The 22,267-nt window shown below is 48.3% G+C and overlaps 2 protein-coding genes and 1 long non-coding RNA gene across 35 annotated transcripts in view; 2 read left to right on the top strand and 1 right to left on the bottom strand.

The window, feature by feature from the left end:
- The window catches only part of ASXL2 (additional sex combs like 2, transcriptional regulator), an 89,704-nt gene extending 79,148 nt beyond the window's left edge, over positions 1-10,556 (top strand). For 5 of the 6 annotated variants that reach the window (XM_015285098.4, XM_046938957.1, XM_046938956.1 and 2 more), the window contains one exon: positions 1,199-10,556. In XM_015285098.4, the coding sequence (XP_015140584.3) occupies positions 1,199-3,571 (2,373 nt within the window). In that variant the 3' untranslated portion in view covers positions 3,572-10,556. 6 annotated transcript variants of the gene reach the window in all.
- Positions 9,610-14,541, bottom strand: LOC112532109. The gene is made up of 2 exons (XR_003074440.3): positions 14,193-14,541; positions 9,610-14,105 (listed from the first exon to the last, which is right to left on the bottom strand). It is a non-coding gene; the product is annotated as an uncharacterized LOC112532109 (long non-coding RNA).
- A 253-nt stretch (positions 14,542-14,794) lies between these two features.
- Positions 14,795-22,267, top strand: part of DTNB (dystrobrevin beta) — a 140,621-nt gene continuing 133,148 nt past the window's right edge. For 27 of the 28 annotated variants that reach the window (XR_005858621.2, XR_005858622.2, XR_005858620.2 and 24 more), the window contains exons 1-2: positions 14,795-14,911; positions 15,287-15,355. The gene's annotated coding sequence lies outside the window, so the exon portion shown is untranslated. Of the gene's footprint in view, positions 15,194-15,286; positions 15,356-22,267 lie in introns of all 28 variants that reach the window. The other variant, XM_046939417.1, reaches the window with a different exon arrangement.

Genomic DNA, 22,267 nt, shown 5'->3' with positions numbered 1-22,267 from the left:
TATTTGCCTGTGTTAAAAATAAATCCAAAAATGATGCAGTTATCATTAATACTGAATGCAGTGAAGTATTAGACTGTGTAGCAGAGGACTATTTTAGGGAACGTCTCAATTCCAAAAGCCCTTTATCTGCTGAATCTTAGCAGGAATCTACATATGAAAAGATGACATGGTCTTGATTGGTCTTGAGTGGGCACAGGCGTGGATTGATGGTTGGAACAGGTTATCTTATTGGTCTTTTGAACCTTTATGATTCTATGATTCTGTGAATTAAGCAATAAATTACCCGAAAGGAAAACAGAAACGAAACATGACAGTGACAGAAGGGTTCGACTTTGGCCTGAACAATGCTGTTCTCTTGTACTTCAGACGTAGGCCATAGGAAACACACCTGCTGTTGAGCTTCCAGGAAATTCCCAGCTCAGCTCCGTTGTTCGGGGGCCTTAGGCAGAAACTGTGCATGGAAAATGATTCAATTGCTCTATTTCTGTATGTTCTAAGAATTCTAATCTCTTATTAAGATTAGAAGGTAACGGGGAGTCAGCGAAGTATTGCGGATCTATGAAAACAAGTGTGACTTTAAATGATACGAGCTTAAGTTGTTGCAGATGAGAGAAAAGCACTACTATGAATGCACTGATCTCATCATTTCCATGATGGGAGAGAAAGGGCGATCACACATAAGGTAAACTGCAAAGGTGAGGGGAGTGGAGAAAATATGTTAGAAGACTGGACTAAAGCTCAGCATTTTTTGTGAAGATACACAGTAGAGTATTAATGGTTTATAGAAGGACACCAAGGAGTGAAATGTAGACATGCAGGGGTAGAAGAGTAATTCACCGATGTACAAATGGATGTAAGTTGCATATGTGTAATGTTAAGCTTGAAACCTGCACCAAGGGATGAGAGGTGTTGAGTTTTGGTCGCTTTTGAGAGCTCAGTAGGCTTTGTAATGGTGGGGCGTGGTGGAACAGCCTATACCTGCAAGGTAAGAGCTTCTAGCCTGAGTTAATGAGGTGATAACAGATCCAAAATAGGTGTGCCAGACATCAAAAGGATGTAGAAGTTCTTCTTTGTATTCTTCTCAAGTGAGAACTCCAAAAGCATTTATGTAAAACTTCAACCATAAACACTTCTGTCTTTAATGATGTGGGTTAAACATTCCCTGTGTATCAATTGGCACTTTTCTCCTCTCTTTCAGATTCCTGTTTCCCGAATCTCCCCCATGCCATTTCCTGCGGGCCAGGTCTCTCCCAGGGTACGTTTCCCAGCCTCACTCATCAGTCCGGCCAGAACAGGGGCCAGAACCTTGGCGGACATCAAGGCCAAAGCCCAGCAGGTCAGGGCTCAGAGGGCAGCGGCCGCCGCAGCCGCCGCCGCCGCTTCTTCGGGGGGAGCAGTCCCAGGGCCGGGTCCCGGTGGGGGCCCAGCGGGCGGTGGAGGGACGGGTAACGCAGCGACGAGTGGAGCCGGCGAAACTGGAACGCGAGGAAACGCACTGGAACTGGCAGGAACTGGAAGCGGGGGAAGTTCGAGAAGGTTTCTTCCACGCTGCCCAGGGACCCATTCCCCAATGGAGACCCAGGAGCAGCCAGCAACCCCCAGTCTTTCTAGAGCACAACTACAGCAAACTTCCATATTGCAATCCAGAAGTGCAGCTGGCAATACAGGTACCAACTGCTCCTCCCCAGCGGTATCGGCGATAGAGCAAATCAGTGGAATCAAACAGAGCCCCCCAAACGTGGCTATAAATCAGGTTTCGGGCTCCTCGTGTGCTGGTGGCTGTGACAAACAAGAGAAAGCACCTTCTGCTCCAGCAGGTCTCGGCCAGGCCTGCGGGGCATCAACTGTCAGGGATGGAACAACTTGTGTCACTGTGTCCTCAGCAGATAGCAACGCCAACATCACCAGGGTAGCACCTGCAGCCTTAGGAGGGACCAGCTCGGATGTCCCCAAAGGCACATCTCCTTCCCCTCTCATGCCTTCGCTGACCCCTACTAGCTCGGAAGCGCAGGCTGGAGGTGCGGTGGTGTCAGCTCCATCTGCCCCATGCTCCAACACCTTGTCAGCAGCACCTAGCCTTAAAACCCATCCGAGTTCAAGTGGGGCCCTCCCAAAAGCAAACTCCAGTATTCCTGCCAACAACCCTTTGGTCACCCAACTTCTTCAAGGCAAGAGCGTCCCTCTGGAGCAAATCCTGCCGAAGCCTCTCACCAAAGCGGAAATGAAAACTGTCCCATTAGCTTCTAATGAAGAGAAAGGGGCAGCAGTACCCGGTGTAGCAGGCAGTGGTGCTGGAGCTGAGGGTGGTGAAAGGCAGTCAGCGTTATCCCCGCAGCAGCTCGGGAAGATCTTTTGCCAGAGCAGGCCTCTGCCTCACATTCCAAGGACATTTGTGCTCCCCGCAGGAAAGGAGCCCGGTGCTGACCAGCACCCAGAGGCGCTCAGTAAAACAACGCAGGAGCAGATCCTTCAGACGCTCATCAAGAGGGTCCAGAGGCAAAATTTGCTCCCGGTCCTTCAGCCTTCCCAAGTGAACGTCGCGCACTCAGGTTTCCAGCTAGAAAACAGCTCCACCAGCCAGAGATTTGTGCTGGGTTTTATGGGCAGAAGGACATCCAAACCTGCTATGTCTGGTCATTATCTGCTCAACATTTCCACCTACGGTCGTGGTTCGGAGAGTTTGAGGAGAGGCTTCTCCTTGAACCCTGAAACCCGCTCGTGTCTGAACAGCCCAGCCGGTGGTCCAAAAGCAGAATGTGGGGAATGTGAGGAGATGCCTGACCATGGCAGCAGCAGCGAGGAAGAAGATGCAGACAATGAGAGCACCGGTGATGAACACGAGCATGTCAGCGTAAAAGAGGAGCCCCAGGCTTCCCAGGTGGCTGCTCCATGTGAAAAAGAACAGGTATCACATGGTGCAAATTCCTCAGATTACGGCATCCTTGCTAAAAAGGGCGTGAAGACGGAAGCAGCCGTGTCTCAGCAGGCAGCTGGCAGCAGGGAGAACAGTCAGGCGTTGGACGGAACAGCGTTAGCACGAGATTTTATTCAGGCGGCTCAAGAGCAAACGGTGCACGCAGTGAAGGGAAAAACGCACAGCAGCCCTGAGCTCTTCAGCTCTTCCACACCGTCCTCAGACTCTGCACAGCCGCAGCTTCCCCAGCTTTCTCACCCCCACCCTCCGAAGCTGGGAGGAGATGCTGCAGCAGCACAGCTCATCGGGCCCAGCTACAGCGGCACAATAAACGTCTCCACCTCCCCAGACGTGAACCAGGGCTCTCTCATGAGCGGGCTCTCTGAGTGCAATCAGTTGTCCAGTAGCATGGGGAACGTCATGTCCTTCTCTGTGACTGTGACCACCATTCCCACCAGCCAAGCCATGAACTCCGGCAACCACAGCCAGACCATCCCGGTTCAGGCCTTTGCTGAAGACAGCAGCATGGAGGACTCCCCTTCCAAGTGTTACTGCAGGTTGAAAGCCATGATCATGTGCAAGGGCTGCGGTGCCTTCTGCCATGATGACTGCATTGGCCCCTCTAAGCTCTGTGTCTCCTGCCTGGTTGTGCGGTAACCAAGACGTGACGTGGGAAGAGGAAGGCTCCGTGTTGGGTTTGCTTTGGAAGTACATTGGGAAGAAACAGGAAATTTACTGCCTTGCACAAGAGACACGTTACTGAATCAGGAATACAGAGTAGAGTTCTTCTTTCATTAAAGAAAGAGCACCTTCTTGTACAGTGAGTCTAAATTGAGCTCAACTACGTGAATTGTGACAAGAGTTTGCACTTAAGGAATTATGTAAATATGTCACATTATTTTGTTTAAAAATATTTTTTCAATCTTTTAGGAGATAGTGTTTGACTTGTACTGCAGTTCCATTAACCGTAGCCTGCTATCCAGCATGTTTGCTGAGCTCTGCTCTAGATGGGGTAATAATCCCCCAGCAAAACCTCAGCTGTTGGTCTTCTCTTGGCAAGGAGAGGAGCCAGGCAATCAAGGCACAACATGTCTGTGCTGACAGAGCCCCACAGCCCCTCAGTGGGCTGCTGTGTTGCTCTGAACTTCAGTTCAAATTGGTCAGAACTGGAAGGTGCTGACGTTACACCAGCCTTCAAGAATCGCCCATCACCCGTGGCGTGGCCGTTCCCAGAAGGCATGCTGGGTTGTGCAATATTGGCTGGTGGTTTTGATTGCATATCCTCTCCTCTCCAAGGAGTCAGTTGCAGTAACCTTGTTGTAAGGACGGTAGTATCTTGGTTTGCTGCTGAAAAAGGCAACTATACTAACCATAGGATACCAGAATTTAAATCACTAAACCAACTCAGTAACTGTGATGATTGGTAATCCCAGGAACCATTTAAAGCAGAGATCACAAAGATGTGCTGAACTGCATTTCATTTCCGGACTGTCAGGACTCGGCAGAAACCTGCTTTATTAGGCATTATTTCAAGTGAGCTGGAAGGTGCCATCCCCGCCATTGAGAACCATCACAGCACATTATGCAAGTGAAGTGCACTAAATGTCACCCTCTGTCCTACTGTTTTCTAGGAAGCTTACTGTGGCTCATTAAAAACTCCATGTAGTCAGACTTCTCTCATTTCTACAGAAGATTTTATATTAAGCTAAGTGTGGAAAACAAGCCTCTTGTTGGGCCTCACTGGTGTCTGGGCATCTCCATGTCTTTTGAAAACCAAATTGCCCTGACTGCTGGTTGCACTCAGTTGTGGCCCGGTGCCGGTGTTCTTAATCCATTCTTTCCAATTAATCCAAATTAACAGTTACAAAAAGGTACTATATGGTACTCAACGACAATAATTTTTGACAGGCTGGCTGATAGATCATACTCCAGTCTGCATTCTGATGTAGTGCAACGAGCGTGCATCGCATGGAGGAGCTGTAGGTTACTTCTCTAACCAGAAAACGTCAGGTTTGCATCCAGTCCCATGTTGTCACTGTTGGGGGAGGGAGGGGGGCCATACGAGATCTCGGTCAGGTAACAAATCTTTTTGATGGAAAAGCACTGAATTCACTTTGAATCCAAAGGCCTTTTTAAGATGAAGCAATATTAACGAAAGAGGTGACGGCTGTTTTATGAGCTGGGGTCCTAAAGCCTTTTTCCTTCTTTCCATTGGACTGCACTGCTGCTTTCCCCGTTTCCCACACGTGGGAGCACTGAGTGTTTCTGCAGGAAGCGTAATGATAAAGAGAGTTGCAGGCTTAATCACTTGGCAGAGAAATATTTCCTTCCCTGTCCAACAGAGCGTGGTATCCTCCAACGCAGGATCAGCACGTCCTGGCATTTGATTTGCTCACCATACGTAGACTGGGGACCCCTGCTTTCTAACTACGCATCTCTCCTTAGGCGTCCGGTGGCAGAAAGGATTGAACTATGAGAAGTACAGTCAGGGGTTCTTTGAAACCACTTAAATCTCAAAAATAATTGCCCCTGGTTGTTCTGTTGTGCTGCACAAGCATGTGGCCCCATGGCTTTGGATGCCCACCAGAGGGACGGCTGCTTCCCTGCTATGGAAGCTCTGACTTGGCCACGTTGCTGCCCACATCCCTCCATCCTTCTCCAAAGGGCATCTCTGCCATTGTTAGAATTCGTAGGGCGCTGTGAAGGGGGGGTCCACGTGGTACCCCAGGCAGAGCAGGATCTTCCCTTGCCTTGTTAACAAGAGCCCTGAAGGGAAGCATTACGGCAATGTGATCCTCCGTGTGACACATTGATTCCCTTCTAATGCAGATCCCCCAGCGTAACCCAGCCTGAAGGCTGTAGCTGGTTACAAAAGAAACTGAAAAAGTCAGTTCTGCCTCAAATAAAAGCCAGGAGGTTTTGCTGGCAAAAGTGGATCGATTCTGTTCACGCCTCGACGTTCATCAGTAACTCTTCAGGGCCAGCCAGGCTGCTCCAGGCTGGGAAGGGGAGGTGCTGAGGGAGCAGCACGCATTGCTGCCTTGTGTTTGAGCATCCACACAACAGCTCTCAGCATTTCCCAAAGCCACCCCCGACTCCCCCTGCAGCTCCACCTCCTCGCTGCCTTTACCTTTTGCAGGCGTCCCTCTGCAGCACACGGTTTGGTTTCTTCAACACAAGTGGCAATAGGAACCGGGTGGAGCTGGGCCAGGTTTGGACACAGGGTGACCACTGAGATGTGCAGGGCTGCCAGGCTGGATGGGAAATGCGGGCATCTCATGCCACGACTTGGAAGTTTACAACTGTTCAGTGCCTTAGTTCTATTTTAACAGATGAGCACTTTTCCTGGGCTACTTCTACTCTATTCCTTTTTCAGATAGTAAATTCTTTTAACCGCATGTCTTTGGTTTTACCATATGCTATGAGCTACTAGGTGGAACCCGACGGAGTGACATCCACAGGTTTGCAAGAGGGCATTAAGTAGTCAGGAAATCATTAGGAATAAAAGAGCTCAGTATAATAACCAACAGAAGCACAGGTCTGCCTGAAGCCTTGAAAGCTTTGCGTGTTTCACAGTGCTGGTTGTTGAGTAATGTGTTCTTGAAGGGGACCATCCTGCAGCCCATGTAGCAGTGCTCCCTGCTGGCGTCAGCTGTGTTAAACATAGTTTAAAACAACAGACTTTGGAGCCCAGGTATTAAATAATGGCATTCTACAGGAAATGCCATCGTTTTGCTGGGTATGGTGCTGATGGGTTGATGGTTGGATTTGATATCATTAGAGGTCTTTTCCAACCGTAATGATTTTATGATTCTGTAACAAATAAGATCTGATACTAAATATTTTACAGAGTCTAATGTTGGACTCTTTGTGGCAGTAGAAGCAGCTTGAGTAGGAAGAGATGTTCAGGTTTATACTTTCCCTCTTGAGCCACAATCCAAGTCCTGCAGCACGATAACTAGAAATATAAACTGAGCAATGGAATTTAACTTTCCAGCGCAAAGAAAACCACCCACCTAGTTCAAGCTGTTTTAATGGAGGAGCGAATGCAACTCCACAGACGAGCGAAGGCTGTGGGGTATGGGTTGGTAGCACAGGGAAGGAAATCTGTTTGGAATTCTGATGCCCTTCTTAAATCAAAAGGAAAGACCAACATGCTGAGCAGCTGCATGGTCAGTGGAGTTGTGTAGTGCACGGTGTTGGGTCACAGCTGGGAGGTGAGCCCTCAGGTTGGGACTGAGGGGGGACCTTCATGTCCAAGGGCTGCGTCCTGCCCAACAGGAGCTGCCGTGGTCAAGCTGGGTCCTGGCTCTTCTGTGCCAACCATGCTCAGTCCAGCGGTGGTTTTGAGCTGCTTGGGGGCTGGCACAGAGCTCTGCCACCTCCTGGTGAAGGAAATCTTGGGTTTTGTTCAGGGAAGTGCCCAGAAGGCCAGTGGTTGCTCTGTGTTGAATGCTTGAAGCCCTGGAGAGGCTCCTGTCTTCTCCATGGGATTAGCTCAGGCTCAGCTGTCCAAAGCCCCCACCATGCAGTCATGGCTGAGTCAGCCCAGGAACGTGCTGAGCTCTGCCCAGGGCTTTCAGCTTCCCAGATCCCATTGTGGGTGTGCAGGAGGCTGCAGGGAGTCCCTCCATGGGGTTGGCAGTTCCATTGGCGCGGCAGCGGAGTCCAACCAGGGGAGCATCTCAGGCGCGTGCTGCGATCACAACATCCGCAGTTCTGTTCCTTAACTGGGGTTGTTTTTTTTTTAATGCTATACATTTGATATAACTGAAGATCAATTTTAAGAGCTTACAGTAATATATTTTAAGTAATATATATTTTAGTATCTGTAAAAAATAAAAAAAATAAAGACAAAGGATGATTTATGGACTAGATGAACAGGGTATGGAGAGCATGCAGTTCCTCAGCAAGGCCATGGAGTTTCACTAGCAGGAGAACTGGAAAGATTCCGTTTTGTCCATTGATGCAATAAATGTGGGAGTTCTTAAAGAGAAGAAATCCAGTACTGTTTACCGCGAGCTTTTCTGGTTTTGACAACAGGCCTGTAAACACAGCTAGAAGATGCCGAACCTTTGTCTGTCTTTTACCTTTTTAAAAGGGACTTAAATTGGAATAGAGGGTATGTACAGAAAAATCGAGTTGACACCATTTTAAAATGTATTTTTACACAAATAATATAGAAAAAATCATATTTTACGTAAGAATTTTAAGTATTTGAAATATGTATATATATACTGTATGTACTTCATATATTCTTTATTTTACATTTTCAGTGTATTAAAAAGTATTTGAGCTGGTTGGATTTGAGCATGTAATAATGTTAAAAGGGGAAAAAAAGAAAAGAGGGAGGGAGGACACGAGGAGGGAGGCTGCAGGGAAAGCAGGAGTTCAGCACAGAAGGAATCTGGAAGAGTTTTGCAGCTTCAGATGGAGTGCACAGAACCTTTTCAGTCCTGCGTCCTGGTGTGTTCCATTGGTATCCGTTCCTTTTGCCACCCAGCAGAACCCACGGTGAGGAGACGAGTTGAGGTGGATCCTTTCCATAAGCAATGCTACCTTCATAGCCAAAGAGACGCACTGGCACAGAAGCTGCTCAACCAAAAGAGAATCCGAAGTGACTCGGTTTTGCTGTGCCATTGGAATGGCGATCAGTAGCTCCATTTCTTGTGTGAGCACCTTAGGGTGCTGATGGAGAATTCAAACAACATACCAAAAGTCCAATGATTTCAAGGGAGCAGTGTCAAAGCAGATTGGTCTTGCTGTTTGTAGGAATTGGGGTGAAAGTCTCGCTGTAGGGGATGATACATCCTTGCAGCTATTGGGAGCGGAATGAATCCATTTGGCTGCATTGGAATGGGATCCTCAAGATGTCCCTGGATGGGAGAGGCCACAGTACTGCCCTATGGATACATCCACCCAGGCTGGATGTGGCTCTGGGCGGCCTGGTCTGCTGGTTGGCGACCCTGCACATAGCAGGGGGTTGAAACCAGATGATCACTGTGGTCCTTTTCAACCCAGGCCACTCTATGATTCTATGATATCATTCTATGGGGCATCCCCTATGGCAGGGACAAGCAGGGCACTGCAGTGTGTTTTGCAGGCTGGAGATCTGCAGCCCACACAGCTGCTGGCCCCAGTTCTGCACGCAAATTTGCTATGGAGATAAGGGTAGAAATGGCTCCAGAGCATCCCTGTCTTGTCCCACCTCTGCAATGCCCATTTGGGTTAGATGAATCTCCAGTGACATTTATACTCACTTGTTCCTGCAACTCCTGTATGTAAACTGGAGGTGATTAAAAGAAATCTCTGTCACTGGGAGTTATGGGGAAGGAAACAATGTGGGAAAAGAAGAATGATTGACAAGTCAGGTTTTAAAGTACAAATCTGAGAACTGAAAAGGTGGGCAACTGGTGTTTTTATACCACATCGGTTGTCATTGGGATCTCTTGAAAACAAGAGGATGGAACCCAGTATTTTGTCAAAATTTGCTGTCTGCATATTGGTGGGGCTTCCACTCGGAGCAGTTGCACTATCAGGAAGCCCCACTGGTGGGTGTGCATATAGGGGCTGTGCAGATGTGTGTGCATCCGTATAGGTGTGCACAGCTGCGTTGGCCACGTGTAAGTTGCAAGACCAGCTCCACCTCGGCCTTGTGGTGACATTACACCTTGGGAAGCACCACAGACGTGAGATGGAATTAAGGTTGTTTTATATTTGTTTTCATATTTAAGATACATGGGGTAGACAAAATATATACTAGTAACGTGTTTCGATCTGCTGCACTTTGACAAACAAACAACATTCCTTACTCCCCTGGTACTGCTGCATCTCCCGTTCCTCCCTACCCTGATTTAAACCTTACCAGCCGGTCTCCTGTACCGTTCAGTTAGCAGATGCTGCAGGGCATCAGGGCAGGGCTGTCCTCTTAGCCCACCTGCGGCTGCGATGTGGAAGGTGTTGTCCCATTGTCTCGAGCAGCAGGGACAGAGGTTCTGGGTACAGTCCTTTATTGTGTGCCTGGAGGTGTGCAAGGTACACGCCTCCAGCAGCCACCCTCGCTGACGGATGGTAGCTCCCTTCCTGTGCCCTAAATCTGTGCAGCCGTGAGCCCTCACCCTACTGCTGTCTGCTTGACAAGTCAAATTTCAGTTACAAATCTGGCAAGTGAGTAAAAAAACAAAGGGATTTGGTAATGTAAGCTGCAGGCATTTAAGACTGTGTAGGCCCATTCCTGCAAAGGAGCAAGACAGCAGGGACAGACGTGGTCCGTCGTGCTGCAGCTGTGCCTCTTGGCCAAGGGTGTTTCCTCAACACGTTGTCACTCATTTTGCTGTGTAAGCCTCCACCTTAGCTTCCCAGCAGCATTAAGAGGGATCAGAGGAGTGCTAAGAACGGCCAGTTTCTAACCTGTCACTTGAAGATCTGTGCCCATAGGAGGTAGCACTTGGACAAGCAAAAGCCTGCCCCGTGGCTTCTGTCTTACTGCAGATTCCGTTCCTTTTCCTCTCACTTCTTTTTGTCATGTAAAACTACCTGCTTTATAAATGAATGTAAAATACCGTAGTTCTTCAGCACATGGGCAACTGTGTATTTTATCTTAATGTCTCATTTTATGTTAAATAAAAGGCGTATGATTTTATGGCCGTTAGTGCTGCTAATGTTGATTTTTCAGTGATTTACCTTTTGTTTTTTTTAAGGGACCCCCATGAACAGTAGTGAACCACGGTTCTTAAAACTGGAATCACTTAACGGCTCAATGCAGTCAATGGGACTGAGGTGCCTGGGAGCACGTAGGAAGCCTGGGACTGCTTCTCACTGAAATATTACAAGGTTAGATGTAAGGAGAGAGTCGTTTACAGTGAGGATGGAGAGGTTCTGGAACAGGATAACTAATATTGTGCTTGATGCCCCATCCCTGGAGTCTTTCAAGGCAAGGCTGGACCAGGCCCTGGGCAACCTGACCTAGCTGTGGTGTCCCTGTTCATTGCAGGGGAGTTGGACTGGATGGCCTTCAGAGGTCCCTTCCAACTCTAAGGACTCTATGATTCTCTATGCAAGGCTCTGGAAGTTTTGAAGTAAAATCTACTGGGAGAGAAAGCAACACAATCTTGCCTAAGGTTTGTGCAGACGAATCCAGTGTAAGTGGCTTTCTGCTCAGAAGAAGTAAGGTGTATCTTCAGTAATACAAATGGTACAGGAAACTATGTGGAAAACTGGTAGCAAAGCTTGAGAAGCTTTTCAAGGCCAGGCTGGATGCGGCTCTGGGCAGCCTGGTCTGCTGGTTGGCGACCCTGCACATAGCAGGGGGTTGAAACCAGATGATCATTGTGGTCCTTTTCAACCCAGGCCATTCTATGATTCTATGAAGATGAATATAAAATGAACTGGTTTAAAGGGTCTTAATACGGATAGGCCTAAAGCAGGAAATCAGTTTGGATGGAAGATCCCACTGACGCATCTCAGTCCAGCCGTGAATCTGAAAGGTTTTGATCAGTGACATCAGCACCAAAAGTCAGGAACATCCCAAGAAAACGAACTGATAACACAGATTTGGGAAATCTCAGCAACACACACAGACAAAATTGGTAATCTGCAACTCAAAGTGATACCCAACAGCACACAAAGGCGTCTGGGGGCGACAACACAACCTGCTGCTCCAGGAGTGGGTGCACAGGAACTGGAACTAATGGGATGAGCAGGACCTTGACATACTAATTAATCATATCCTGTAATTATAAGCTGTCAGTGTGATTTAGCCACGGGGAAGGAAAAACAATTCTGAAAGTCCAGTTTGTGTACTGCCAGCAGAGAGAAAATCAGTGCATTGTCCAAGGCAGTGAGGAACTTACTGTGTGTGCCTCTGCTCCCCCGTGTCCAAGAATGACTGCTTCAAACTGGAACAGATGTGCTGAAGGACTTGGAGGTGATCAGGAAAGGACAAATCCCTGACAGGTAAGAAAGAAGCCAAAAAGTGCAGGTTAAAGAACAGAAGCTACAAAGAGTATCGTAGTGCATCCCTACCAAAGCACTGGGCTTAGTGCTCTAGGAAGCATTTGATGGACCTGTTATCCTAAAGAAGAGACTTTTAGAGTCCAGGCATTTTTTATGAGCAATTTAAATTACTCCTTTCATTGGCTTGTCTGTGTTAGCAGCGATGTCACGTTGTCAGCACCGCTTTTCCATCTGTTTTGTTCTACTCTTTATCGGTTATATCATTATTACTGTACCATCTCAGTCCCACAGGGTTGGAAGGGACCTTTAAGATCATAGAATCACAGAATGGCCTGGGTTGGAAAGGACCACAATGATCATCTGGTTTCAACCCCCTGCTATGTGCAGGGTTGCCAACCAGCAGACCAGGCTGTCCAGAGCCACATCCAGCCTGGCCTTGACTGCCTCCAAGGATGGAGCAGCCACAACCTCCTTGGGCATCATCCAGTTCCAACCCCCTGCTACAGGCAGGGACACCTTCCACTACACCAGGTTGCTTCTCAAGCTTTGTCTTCTCTGCTTTACTTCATGTAACCAATCAGTTGTTGTATCTTTTTATTAGAAGAATAAATAAATCTGTAAGCCTTTGTTAGCCCCACTCAGGAACGGAAGGGATGGATGCAACCCACAGTTAGGAAGCAGTGAAGCCAAAATCTAAGTATCAAAGTTTATCCCTAGAAATGCTATTGCTCCTATCTGGTTATCACCAATGAGTGCCTGTTTCCTAAGCTCTCCATGCCTTCCTACATTGGTTTTCCTCCAGCTCTCCATACAGCTCTTTAGAGTAATGAGTCTGCTGTGGTAAGTGCCCTGCGAGGGAACTGTACCGAGGCCATCCTGTTACATTTGGACATTTCATCTCTGTTTTAACGGACTGCTTTCAGTTTAATAATCCTCATCTGGTTTGTTTTGTTCTCTGCCAAATGGCAAGAGAAGAAAAAAAAAAAAACAACCCAAAACTTGTGAGTGAAAGAAATGCTGCAGAATCAACGTCTAAATATAGAGAAGAAGCACACCCATGGCTCAAGCAAGGTAATTATCTTGTCACACCAGAAAGGAACAAAAAGGAGGCTGTTCCTCTCTCCTGATCTCAGCTTCTGCTTTATCTCAGTTGCTGTGTTAAGTGGGGATATGTGTGAGATGGAAGAGCAGCTTGGGACATGCAGCTGGAGGTACATCTACCTACATATATACATGTAAAGGCTGCAGGGATCTCCTTTGGTACTCAGCTGCTCATCTGAAAGAATCCACATTCAGAATTTTAAATCCTTCAGTTCCGATGTCAAGCAAAACGGGATAGCAAATGTGGTATTCCGGTGTCCTGGTGAGGCCATTCTCAACTTTACCTTTTGCTTGTGCTTCTTTTGGGCTGATCTCACTACAGCCAAGTGAATTTAGACTCAGAGCCTTCTGACTTCTGAACGCTGGGCACTGAGGTTGTGTGAGTTCAAGTGCATGAATGTGTAAATGCAGAAGTGCATGTACTGTAATGGTGAAGGATTGAGCAAAACCAGCTATACTAGAAAGGAAGAAAATCGGAAAACACATGAGATGGAAATGCAGTGTGATACGAAGGGGACGTTTTTGATGACCTGAGAGATTCCTTCCAGTTTGACATTTCTAATCACCGCATGAACCACCTCACATTTGGAGATGTTGTATGAAGGAGGGTCCAGCTCACCCGCTGTCACAGCGCAGTGAGCTCACGCAAGTGATGGCTGTGTAAGTTTCACACTCTGGCTCTTCAATGTGCCATCAAGAGCTCCCCTTGGAGCAGCCACTTCTGCACAAGTCTCTCGTGGTGTAAGACCTGACCCGAGGTCTTTTCCAAATGGTTTTACTCCATTTAACTCCACCTCAGGCTGAACAGAAAGACCATTTTCAGGCCTGAAAAGCTGTAGATGAGTTTTAAGCACACATTGCCGCTGTCTTTTGGTTTTTGCTGGCACAGAGTTAATCTTCTCCATTGAGGCTCACACAGTGTTGTGCTCTTACACCTCACCTTTCTGACAGCCAGCAGCTCCAATCTGTGCCATGTTTTGCACCACTCGTCTGAGGAAAGGTTTTCACCTGGAACAACTCTGGTTGGAGTTTGCCTCCTCAGTGCTGTTGAGACCTCACAGCTGGGGAGCTCGGGCTGCTCCATCTCCTTGGGTCTCTGTGGTTTTGTTGTGGTTCTTTTAATATTCTTGCATCACTATGGGAAAAGAAAGAATTAAAGTGTTATTGAGTGAGAGCTCAAGGAGGGAAGGTTTAGGTTGGATATCAAGGGGAAGTTCTTTACTATGAGAGTGGCGAGGTGCTGGAACAGCTGCCCAGAGAGGCTGTGGATGCCCCGTCCATCCGTGGAGGTGTTCAAGGCCAGGTTGGATGGGGCCCTGGCCAGCCTGGGCTGCTATTAATGTGGAGGTTGTGGCCCTGCCTGCAGGCAGGGGGTTGGAGCCTCGTGATCCTTGAGGTCCCTTCCAACCCAACCATTCTGTGATTCTATGACGGGGGTTCTTTCAGCGGGATGATGATGGCAGCGGCTCGCAGCACTGCACAGCACAGCGCTGGTGGAACGCCTCAGCAGCACCCCGCGGTGAGCCCACCAGGTTGAACCGCCATCTCTAAGCCCCCTCAGCGCCTGCGCCGGAGACGGGAGCGCGCGAAGCTTCGCCGGCCGCTGATTGGCTGGAGAGCACGAGCGCTCCCGAGGACGGAGAGCTCGTCTGATTGGCTGAGGGGCGGTGCGAGCGCACGCACGTCCGCCGCCGGAGAAGCGTCCGCCCGGCGATTGGCCGCGGCGGCGAAGAGGCGGGGCGATGCTCGAGGACTCGCTCAGCCATTGGCTCGCGGCGGCGGAGGGCGGGGTGGGATTGGCCAGAGGGCGCGCGCCCCCGCGGAGGCGCTCCGCGATTGGCTGCGCGCCGTGAGGCGGCCGGGGACCGTTGGAGCGGGGACGCCGAGGCGGAGCGGCGGCGGCTGCGGCCCGGGCGGAGCGGGGAGGCCATCCCGGTTGAGGTGCGTGGCCTCGGCGGGGCTGCGGGCATCTGTGGGGAGCTCCGGATTCTCCGTCGGGGTCGGGCTGCGCAATTAGCGGCGGGCGGAATTGGAGCGGGAGGAGCTCGCGGCGCTCGGAGCTGAGGGATGGGGAGGGCGGTGCGGTGCGGTGCGGTGCTTCCCCGCTGGTAAACGCGTCTCGTCCCGCGGTCGGTGCCGGGTTGGGGTGGGAGCGCCCGGCCGTGACATCGGCAGCCCTTCCGCGTAGCGTTTCGGAGCCTCCCTCTTCTCCTGCACCAAGAAGTTGAGTTTCAGCCTGAACAGAACGGGGAGAGCAACCGTCTGCTTCTCCCGGAGCTTTCTGGCGGCTCTTCACGGTGGTTGTTTCTTTTTCAGGTCGTCCTTCGATGTTGGCAGAGTTTGCTGAGGCGGGCGCTGCCCTGCGAGGCTCCGTGTGCCATCCAGGTAATGCCCCGCGCTGGGCTGAGGTGCACAGAGCCGGGATGGTGGGCTCACCGTCATCACAACACCCCCAGGGCTGGGAGGGACCCTTCAAGGCCATCCGTCCCACTGAGTGGGGACGCCCACAGCTCCATCAGCGCTCAGAGCCCATCCAGCCTGGCCTTGGCTGTCTGCAGGGCTGGGGCACCACCACCTCCCCATATGATCTGAGGGATGCGGAGAGCCGCGCTGCTGTGCAGTGCTCCCTTTCCTCACAGGGGATTGGTGAGCCCTGGATGGGCTGCAGAGTGCTTTGCCGCTGGTTTCCGTGCTGCTTGAGAACCCTCTGATAGCACCTGAGCCGCTGCCATGACTTCGGTCAACAGCTGTGCGGTGCTGCCCTTTAAAACGCTCTGCACTTTCAGTTTTCTTATTCACGTTCCTGAAACTGAGTGTGCGGTGCGTCAGCTTCCGTGTTCTGCTGTTGGCTGCTGTGGCTGTCAGGGCAAAAAAAAAAAAAAAAAAAAAAAGTTAAAAATCTCATTTCCACATTGAGAAATTTGAGAAATGTTGGCCTGAAGAATTACTCGGGTTGTTTTTTTTTTTCCTCCTGTGTTTTCTTGGTAAGTGTATGTGATCCTGTGCTGCCGGATGGTATTACAAGGTAATATTTGGGCACCTCGGTACAGAAAGGACATGGAGGTGCTGGAGTAGGTCCAAAGAAGGGCAGCAAGGCTTGTGAAGGGCTTGGAGAATATGGCCTATGAGGAGAGACTGAAGGAGCTGGGGCTGTTTAGTCTGGGGAAGAGGAGGCTGAGGGGAGACCTTATTGCTCTCTTCCAGTACCTGAAAGGTGCTTACAGTGAGAGCGGGGTTGGTCTCTTCTCATGCTGACAGCTGACAGGACGAGGGGAAATGGCCTCCAGTTGCACCAGGGCCAGTTTAGGTTGGATATCAGGAAACACTTCTTTACAGAAAGGGTTGTTAAGCACTGGAATGGGCTCCCCAGGGAGGTGGTTGAGTCACCATCCCTGGATGTGTTTAAGAGCCGTTTGGATGTGGTGCTCAGGAGCGTGATTTAGCGGCGGGTTTTTAGGGTAGGATGGTCAGGTTGTGGTTGGGCTTGATGATCTTTAAGGTCTTTTCCAACCTGAGCAGTTCTGTGATTCTGTAAAGTGCACTCGAAGGAATGGAGGTAACCCAGAAGCGTCTGTTTGAGGCTGTTGCTTTCTGTGTTTCCAAAGGATTTTAGATTAGTGGAGAGTTTGGGTAAAATGCTGTTACTGACAGGCAGCTAGTGAAGATGGAAAGAATCAATCGCTGTAGGGCAGTTCCAGCAGTAACCTCTCACCAGAAGGAGTGCTGTTAGAGAGGCTGGCTGTGCCCTGTGCTGGACTTTCTCCGAAGGTGTTTGCCAGACTGCCCAGTTCACTTCATGCTTCCAACATCATTCTTCTGAGCCTTGCAGTCCTGCTGTGCTTTCCTCTGCCCAGGATGCTCCTCCATAGGTAGCTGTCCCAGGCTGCTTTTGCCTTGACTGTACCATCCTGCTGTTTAAATCTTCCTTGGGATTCTGGTGCTTCTCCTGCAGAGGGTTCTTGTCTTCGTTTTGCAGATCTGTGAGAGCCCTATGAGCCCCCAGCCCAACTTGCTCATTACAGTCCTCTGTTGTTGGGAATGCAGATGCCATGGTAGCAGTAGACTCTCAGTATTACCCCCGTCTCCTGCTTGCTTGCAGCAGGCTCCTCTTGCAGGCAGTTTGGAAGAGCAAATTCCTGCTGTCCATGGGGCGGGTGGTGGGCTCAGCCTTCTCATTCATCGCATTATTTGTCAGTACTAACCTAAATAACAGCGGTGAGTGGTACAGAAAGGTCAGGTAAGAAGCCGTGATGCAAAAAGAAGGGCTTTTGTGGCATCGTTGGTAAAACACAGGCTTTTTCAATCAGCCTATATATACTGTGCACTCAGTACCACAGGGTAGCATTAAGAGTGGCAGCGTACAATTCCTTGTAACCAGGATCCTTCAGGGAGGAGCTTCATGCTTCTGCTCAACTGCTAGCTGCTCTTCTTACAGGCTTTTTATTTCTCAAAGAGGGCTCTTTGCATATCATTTCCTTTTAAAACTCCTTTTAAAAGGGAAGGGAACTCCCTTAGTGCAGTCTGTAGGGTCAGCACTGCCATTGCTGTTGCACAACACTTTGCCTGGTAGGAAAGGAGAGTTTTCCAGTTGGCACGGTTCTCAGAGTTCCCCTCTGAGCACAGCCTGCTTCTCTTAGCATAATCACTGCTGCTTTTTAACTTTGTGCTTTCAGGATTATGAGATTTGGGGAGAAGGACTCAAATTTGTAACATTTATGTTGAGTTATCTTTCAGGTTTTTCTCTCAGTGCCAAAGAAGAGAAATCATGATTGTAAGGTGTTCATTGGTTTAGTGTTTAAATAGGTTCCTGCTGATAACCTGTGGCTAAGCTTAGCTTCATGGCTCTCTTGGAGTCCTGTGGGTTTTCAAGGCTTACCAGAAGGAATGGAAGTGTATGAACCTCTCAGCTGTGCTGAAGCAATACACACGTGTAACAAAATGTGCCTATGAAGCTTTTAGGTAAACTTAATTTGGAAGGCATGGGAAGGGGCTTTGTGGTGTGCTATCTGTTGGGGAACTTTTGCTGGCCAACTTACCTATTTAAAAATGAATGGAGTTGTGATCGATACCCACTCGTATGTCAGTTTTGAATAGTTTGAGTATATGAAGTATGCACCATTAAACACTTAGAAGTTATTAAAGGAAAGCATTTTTGTCTTCATGGCCCCTATGCCCAACTTCTGTGCATCCTTCCCTTAACTTGTTGGGGAGCTGATCTGACTGTACAATGTGTGCTGAAGCATGCAGTGCTGTCCTTAATAGCTTGTGGGTTTCCTGTTCCATGTGCTTAACAGTTTCCTCTCTACTGCAACTCTGTATGCAGAGCTACATCCCTGATGTATCACCTGGTGGCATTCCCTTACAGCTTTCTTAGCTCCTATGACTTTGAGAACGTCAGCTGCAGAGCTTTGCTGACTTTGTGTCACTGCCTTTCCCTGCTCTGGCATTGCCCCAGCAGATCCTGAGGGCACAGATTTCTTGCTCTTCCAGGCAGTGCACGAATAGGTACAATGCGGGCACTGAAACGTTGCTGTGCTGAAGTGCTGTAGTCATCCAGGTGGGCTGGAGCCCTGCCTGAGTGTAGATGGAGTGGGGCAGTGGGCCTTTCTTAGCACTGCTTTTCTTTCCAAACCACTCAATTACCCATTAACTGAAAGGAAAGGTACTGTATCGTATCTGTGTGCTTTTTGCAAAACCTTCTTTAGAAGTAGCTCCTGATCCACCGTATTTAAAAGAAAATTAATAAACACACAGGAAAGCCCCCAGAACGTAAAAGCAACACCAAAAAACCACTTACTTGTAACTTCACAATGAAATTCAATACGATCTTGGTCTTGGTCTGGAGTTTCTTGATTATGATCTTCTAAACTGCCATCCATTATGGCTTATGAAGATCTTAAGCAAGCATTTGAGCTTTGTTAGGGATCTGTAGTACCAGGAGGTGTGTGTGGTTCTTCATGGATGCTCTGTTGGTTGTGTCAATGTAGATACTGAGGTAACGTATCAAAGCGTTCTTAATACTTCCATGCACCATTACTTACGCTTTAATGAATTCCATTCAGGGTTGGGAACTGAGTTTGAAATTGTATTTGAACTAGAAGAATGATCAGAAGTGTGTAAAATACGCTTTGAAAGAAGGCATTGGTGGTCTATTAGTGTGAGTGGCTCTTCTTTTTCTCTCCTTGGGTTTCCATTGAATGGCTTGGGTTGGAAGGGACCTTAAATGTGTTAAATATATGCCCCTGAAATAACTTCTAGTGCTCTTCTTTTTTCCTGGTAAGAGGCATAGTGAAGTAAAGAATCATAGAATGAATCATAGAATGTCCAGGGTTGAAAAGGACCACAATGATCATCTGGTTTCAACCCCCTGCTATGTGCAGGGTTGCCAACCAGCAGACCAGGCTGCCCAGAGCCACATCCAGCCTGGCCTTGAATGCCTCCAGGGATGGGGCATCCACAGAAAAGGCAATGCCGTTTGTCTGGGCCGTTACCTACAGCTGATGAGCTCCAAGAAGAGCGAAACCTTGTAAAATAGGTCCTGTAGTATTGGCCTGATGAGCTCCTTCTGTGCTTGAGCTGTGAGTGATCAAGAAGCACTGTGGTGCCATCAGTGGCTGAGCCCATTGCAGCACATCTGGGGGAGGACAGCACTGAGGCTTTGCTTTTTATTATGTCATTAGTTTTTTTATCCAGCCAGGCTTAAATAATGCTTGTATGTATTGTGGGCATGGGAGAGAATTTTCAAAGGTAAGGAAAAAGGGAGAAATCTGAAGAGCTGAAATATCCCATAGGATGTGGGGCTGCTCCTTCCATCGCAGTATAAAATATAGCTTATATATATATATGTATATATAAAGTAAAAATAATTGTCACTATCATATCTCTTTGCATGCCTGAGCATGCTTGATTTTAAGACGTGTAGAGCACATTCAGTACCTCTGCTGGCTTCTCTGCCAGGTGGAAGGTAAACTCTTTGACAGCAATGTGTTCGTCTTACTGATGTCATATCTGCCTCCTTGAGCAAAGTTACTGCGTCTTGACATAAAACAGAGCTGTACTGTGTTGAACCAGCACCGTTCTTACAGTAGAGGCAGCACTGGCTCTGCTGCTGCTGGGAGAATATTCTCTATTTCATTGAGTTAGACTTGAACAGAGCACCTGCGTGCTCTTTTGCAAATGTTAAGTCTTCTACCACTGGTATGGAGTGTAAATTGAGCCCGTGCTTTCAGAGCAAGAACCAATACAAAGACTAAAACCTGTAGAACATACTTAAGCTTGCAGCTTTCCATGCAGAGCAGAAGCCTTGAAACTCTGGGAGCTGTCCAGCCAGAAGGATTGGCTGCAGATTCAGCTACATTTGATTGTAAAAGCCTTTAAGGGAAAAAAATGCATTGGGTTGAACCTCATAGAATCCTTAGGGTTGGAGGGGACCTCTGGAGGCCACCCAGTCCAACCTCCTCACAGTCCTTTTTGCTAAGTGAAGCAGGAAGCTATCATACTGCAAGTGTCCTCTCCAGATTGCTACAGGTGACAGAGCAGCTTGTTGAGGAAGAAATGCCAGTGGAAACCATCCAGGATTTACTGTCCCATCACCATCACTAGGAGCAGGGTGGGTTATGTAGTCATACTGCTTTTCTGCTTTAAGGGAAAAGGGAACATTTTGCAAGAACAGCTAAAGCGGATGCTCATCGTGCAGCATATCTGGGTGTGAAATTCAGATCTTTATCACCTTTTAGGTTTTCCATGATGTTTAAAGGGCTGATGGTAGTGTGGGTGGTTTGTGTCCAAGCATGTTTCTGCAAACACTGACATTTTGGCCTTTGGTTGCATTGAGTGTTATTTAAACTCATGAAATTAAGGCCAGCATTGCTCTTTGTGCACCCATACTATAAGTTCTGAAAACTTGCTGGTCTCACTTAACACCTGAAGCAATTTGCAGACCTCCAATTTCCTTTTTGTTTCATTTGTGTCTTCAGTATTTACTGTGGCCAGGACTTCTGTGTCTTTTTAGTAGCAAGAGGAAAAAATGAAACAGGTTTGTTTTATCTCATAGGATACAGATCTTTAATTGGGAAAGCACTGGGGCAGGGAAAGGGAAAGCAACACAAAACCAGATTAAATACGTTGTCTCACTGCAAAGCACACATCAGTATAGAGCAGAAGTAAGAAAACAGTCTCTTTACTGTAAGAGTGAGGTTACATTCTTGGGCAGAAGTGAAATACAACAAGGGGGTTAGAGATCAGCTCCTGGTGGTCCTTAGCAGGTTTCCTAATCATACAGAGGAGCCGTATTGAAGACAGGACTCAGTACTACAGTTTTAACCCAAGCTTTTAAAGTGAAATTCAGCTTTTTCAGAATAATTAAAGCATAACCTCTCTAAATGCACTTAGCAATGTTCTTAACCTTGTGATCTGTAACATTTGCAGAGTTTTGGCTTCTGGCCTTATGCAAGTAGCAAGAAGCATTGCCTGTTTCTCAGTCACTGGTTTTCAAGAGGTTGAAGTACCTTTCCTCTGCTGGCAAGTGAGGCTTTGCTGTAAGACCTTTCTAGGGACCTGGCTGTTTGTGGTTCTGCTGAGGCTCACAGGTCCTTCTGTACCTCTTTGTTCCAGCTTTACAAGCAGGCTTTGTTGGCTATTGGTTGGTTTTTTTTCAGTGAGCAAGTGCAGGAGATGTAGCACTGAGGGACTTGGTTTAGTGGACATGGTGGGCATGGGTTGACCATTGGACTTAATGATCTTGGAGGCCTTTTCCAACCTGTTTGGTTCTGTGATTGCTGAACTCTTCACCTGCTGAATGTTTCAAGTGTTTTGCTCCCTCAAGAAAGACAGAAGATTATGCATTATAGAATATCATTCAGGTTGGAAAAGACCTTTAAGATCCCCAAGTCTAACCCCCCGCCCCCCATGCCCACTGCCCACGTCCCTCAGTGCCACATCCCCACGGTTCTGGAACACCTCCAGGGATGGTGACCCCACCACCTCCCTGGGCAGCTGTGCCTCTTTCAGAGAAGTGTTTCCTAATACCCATCCTGAACCTTTCCTGGCACAAGGTCCTCAGTTTTGGTTGATCAGGCTGCATTCATGTGTCTCTGCTCTTATAGCATGGAGAGGCTGGTTTGCATACTCAAATCTCAGTTCAAGAGTGTCACTGAGCAGATGGATCACTCGTTGCTTGCAGAGAGTACAAGGGGTAGTGGTAGCTCCCCTAGAAGCCTGTATTTTGGTCAGCCTTCTGGCTGTGAATTATGTGATAGTGTTCCATAGCAGTGGTAGGTGAACGGCCTCTAAAAATCT

This window comes from Gallus gallus, chromosome 3 (genome assembly GCF_016699485.2).
Source record: "Gallus gallus isolate bGalGal1 chromosome 3, bGalGal1.mat.broiler.GRCg7b, whole genome shotgun sequence".
Classification (NCBI taxonomy): domain Eukaryota; kingdom Metazoa; phylum Chordata; class Aves; order Galliformes; family Phasianidae; genus Gallus; species Gallus gallus.
This window is presented reverse-complemented; position numbering and strand designations above follow the sequence as displayed.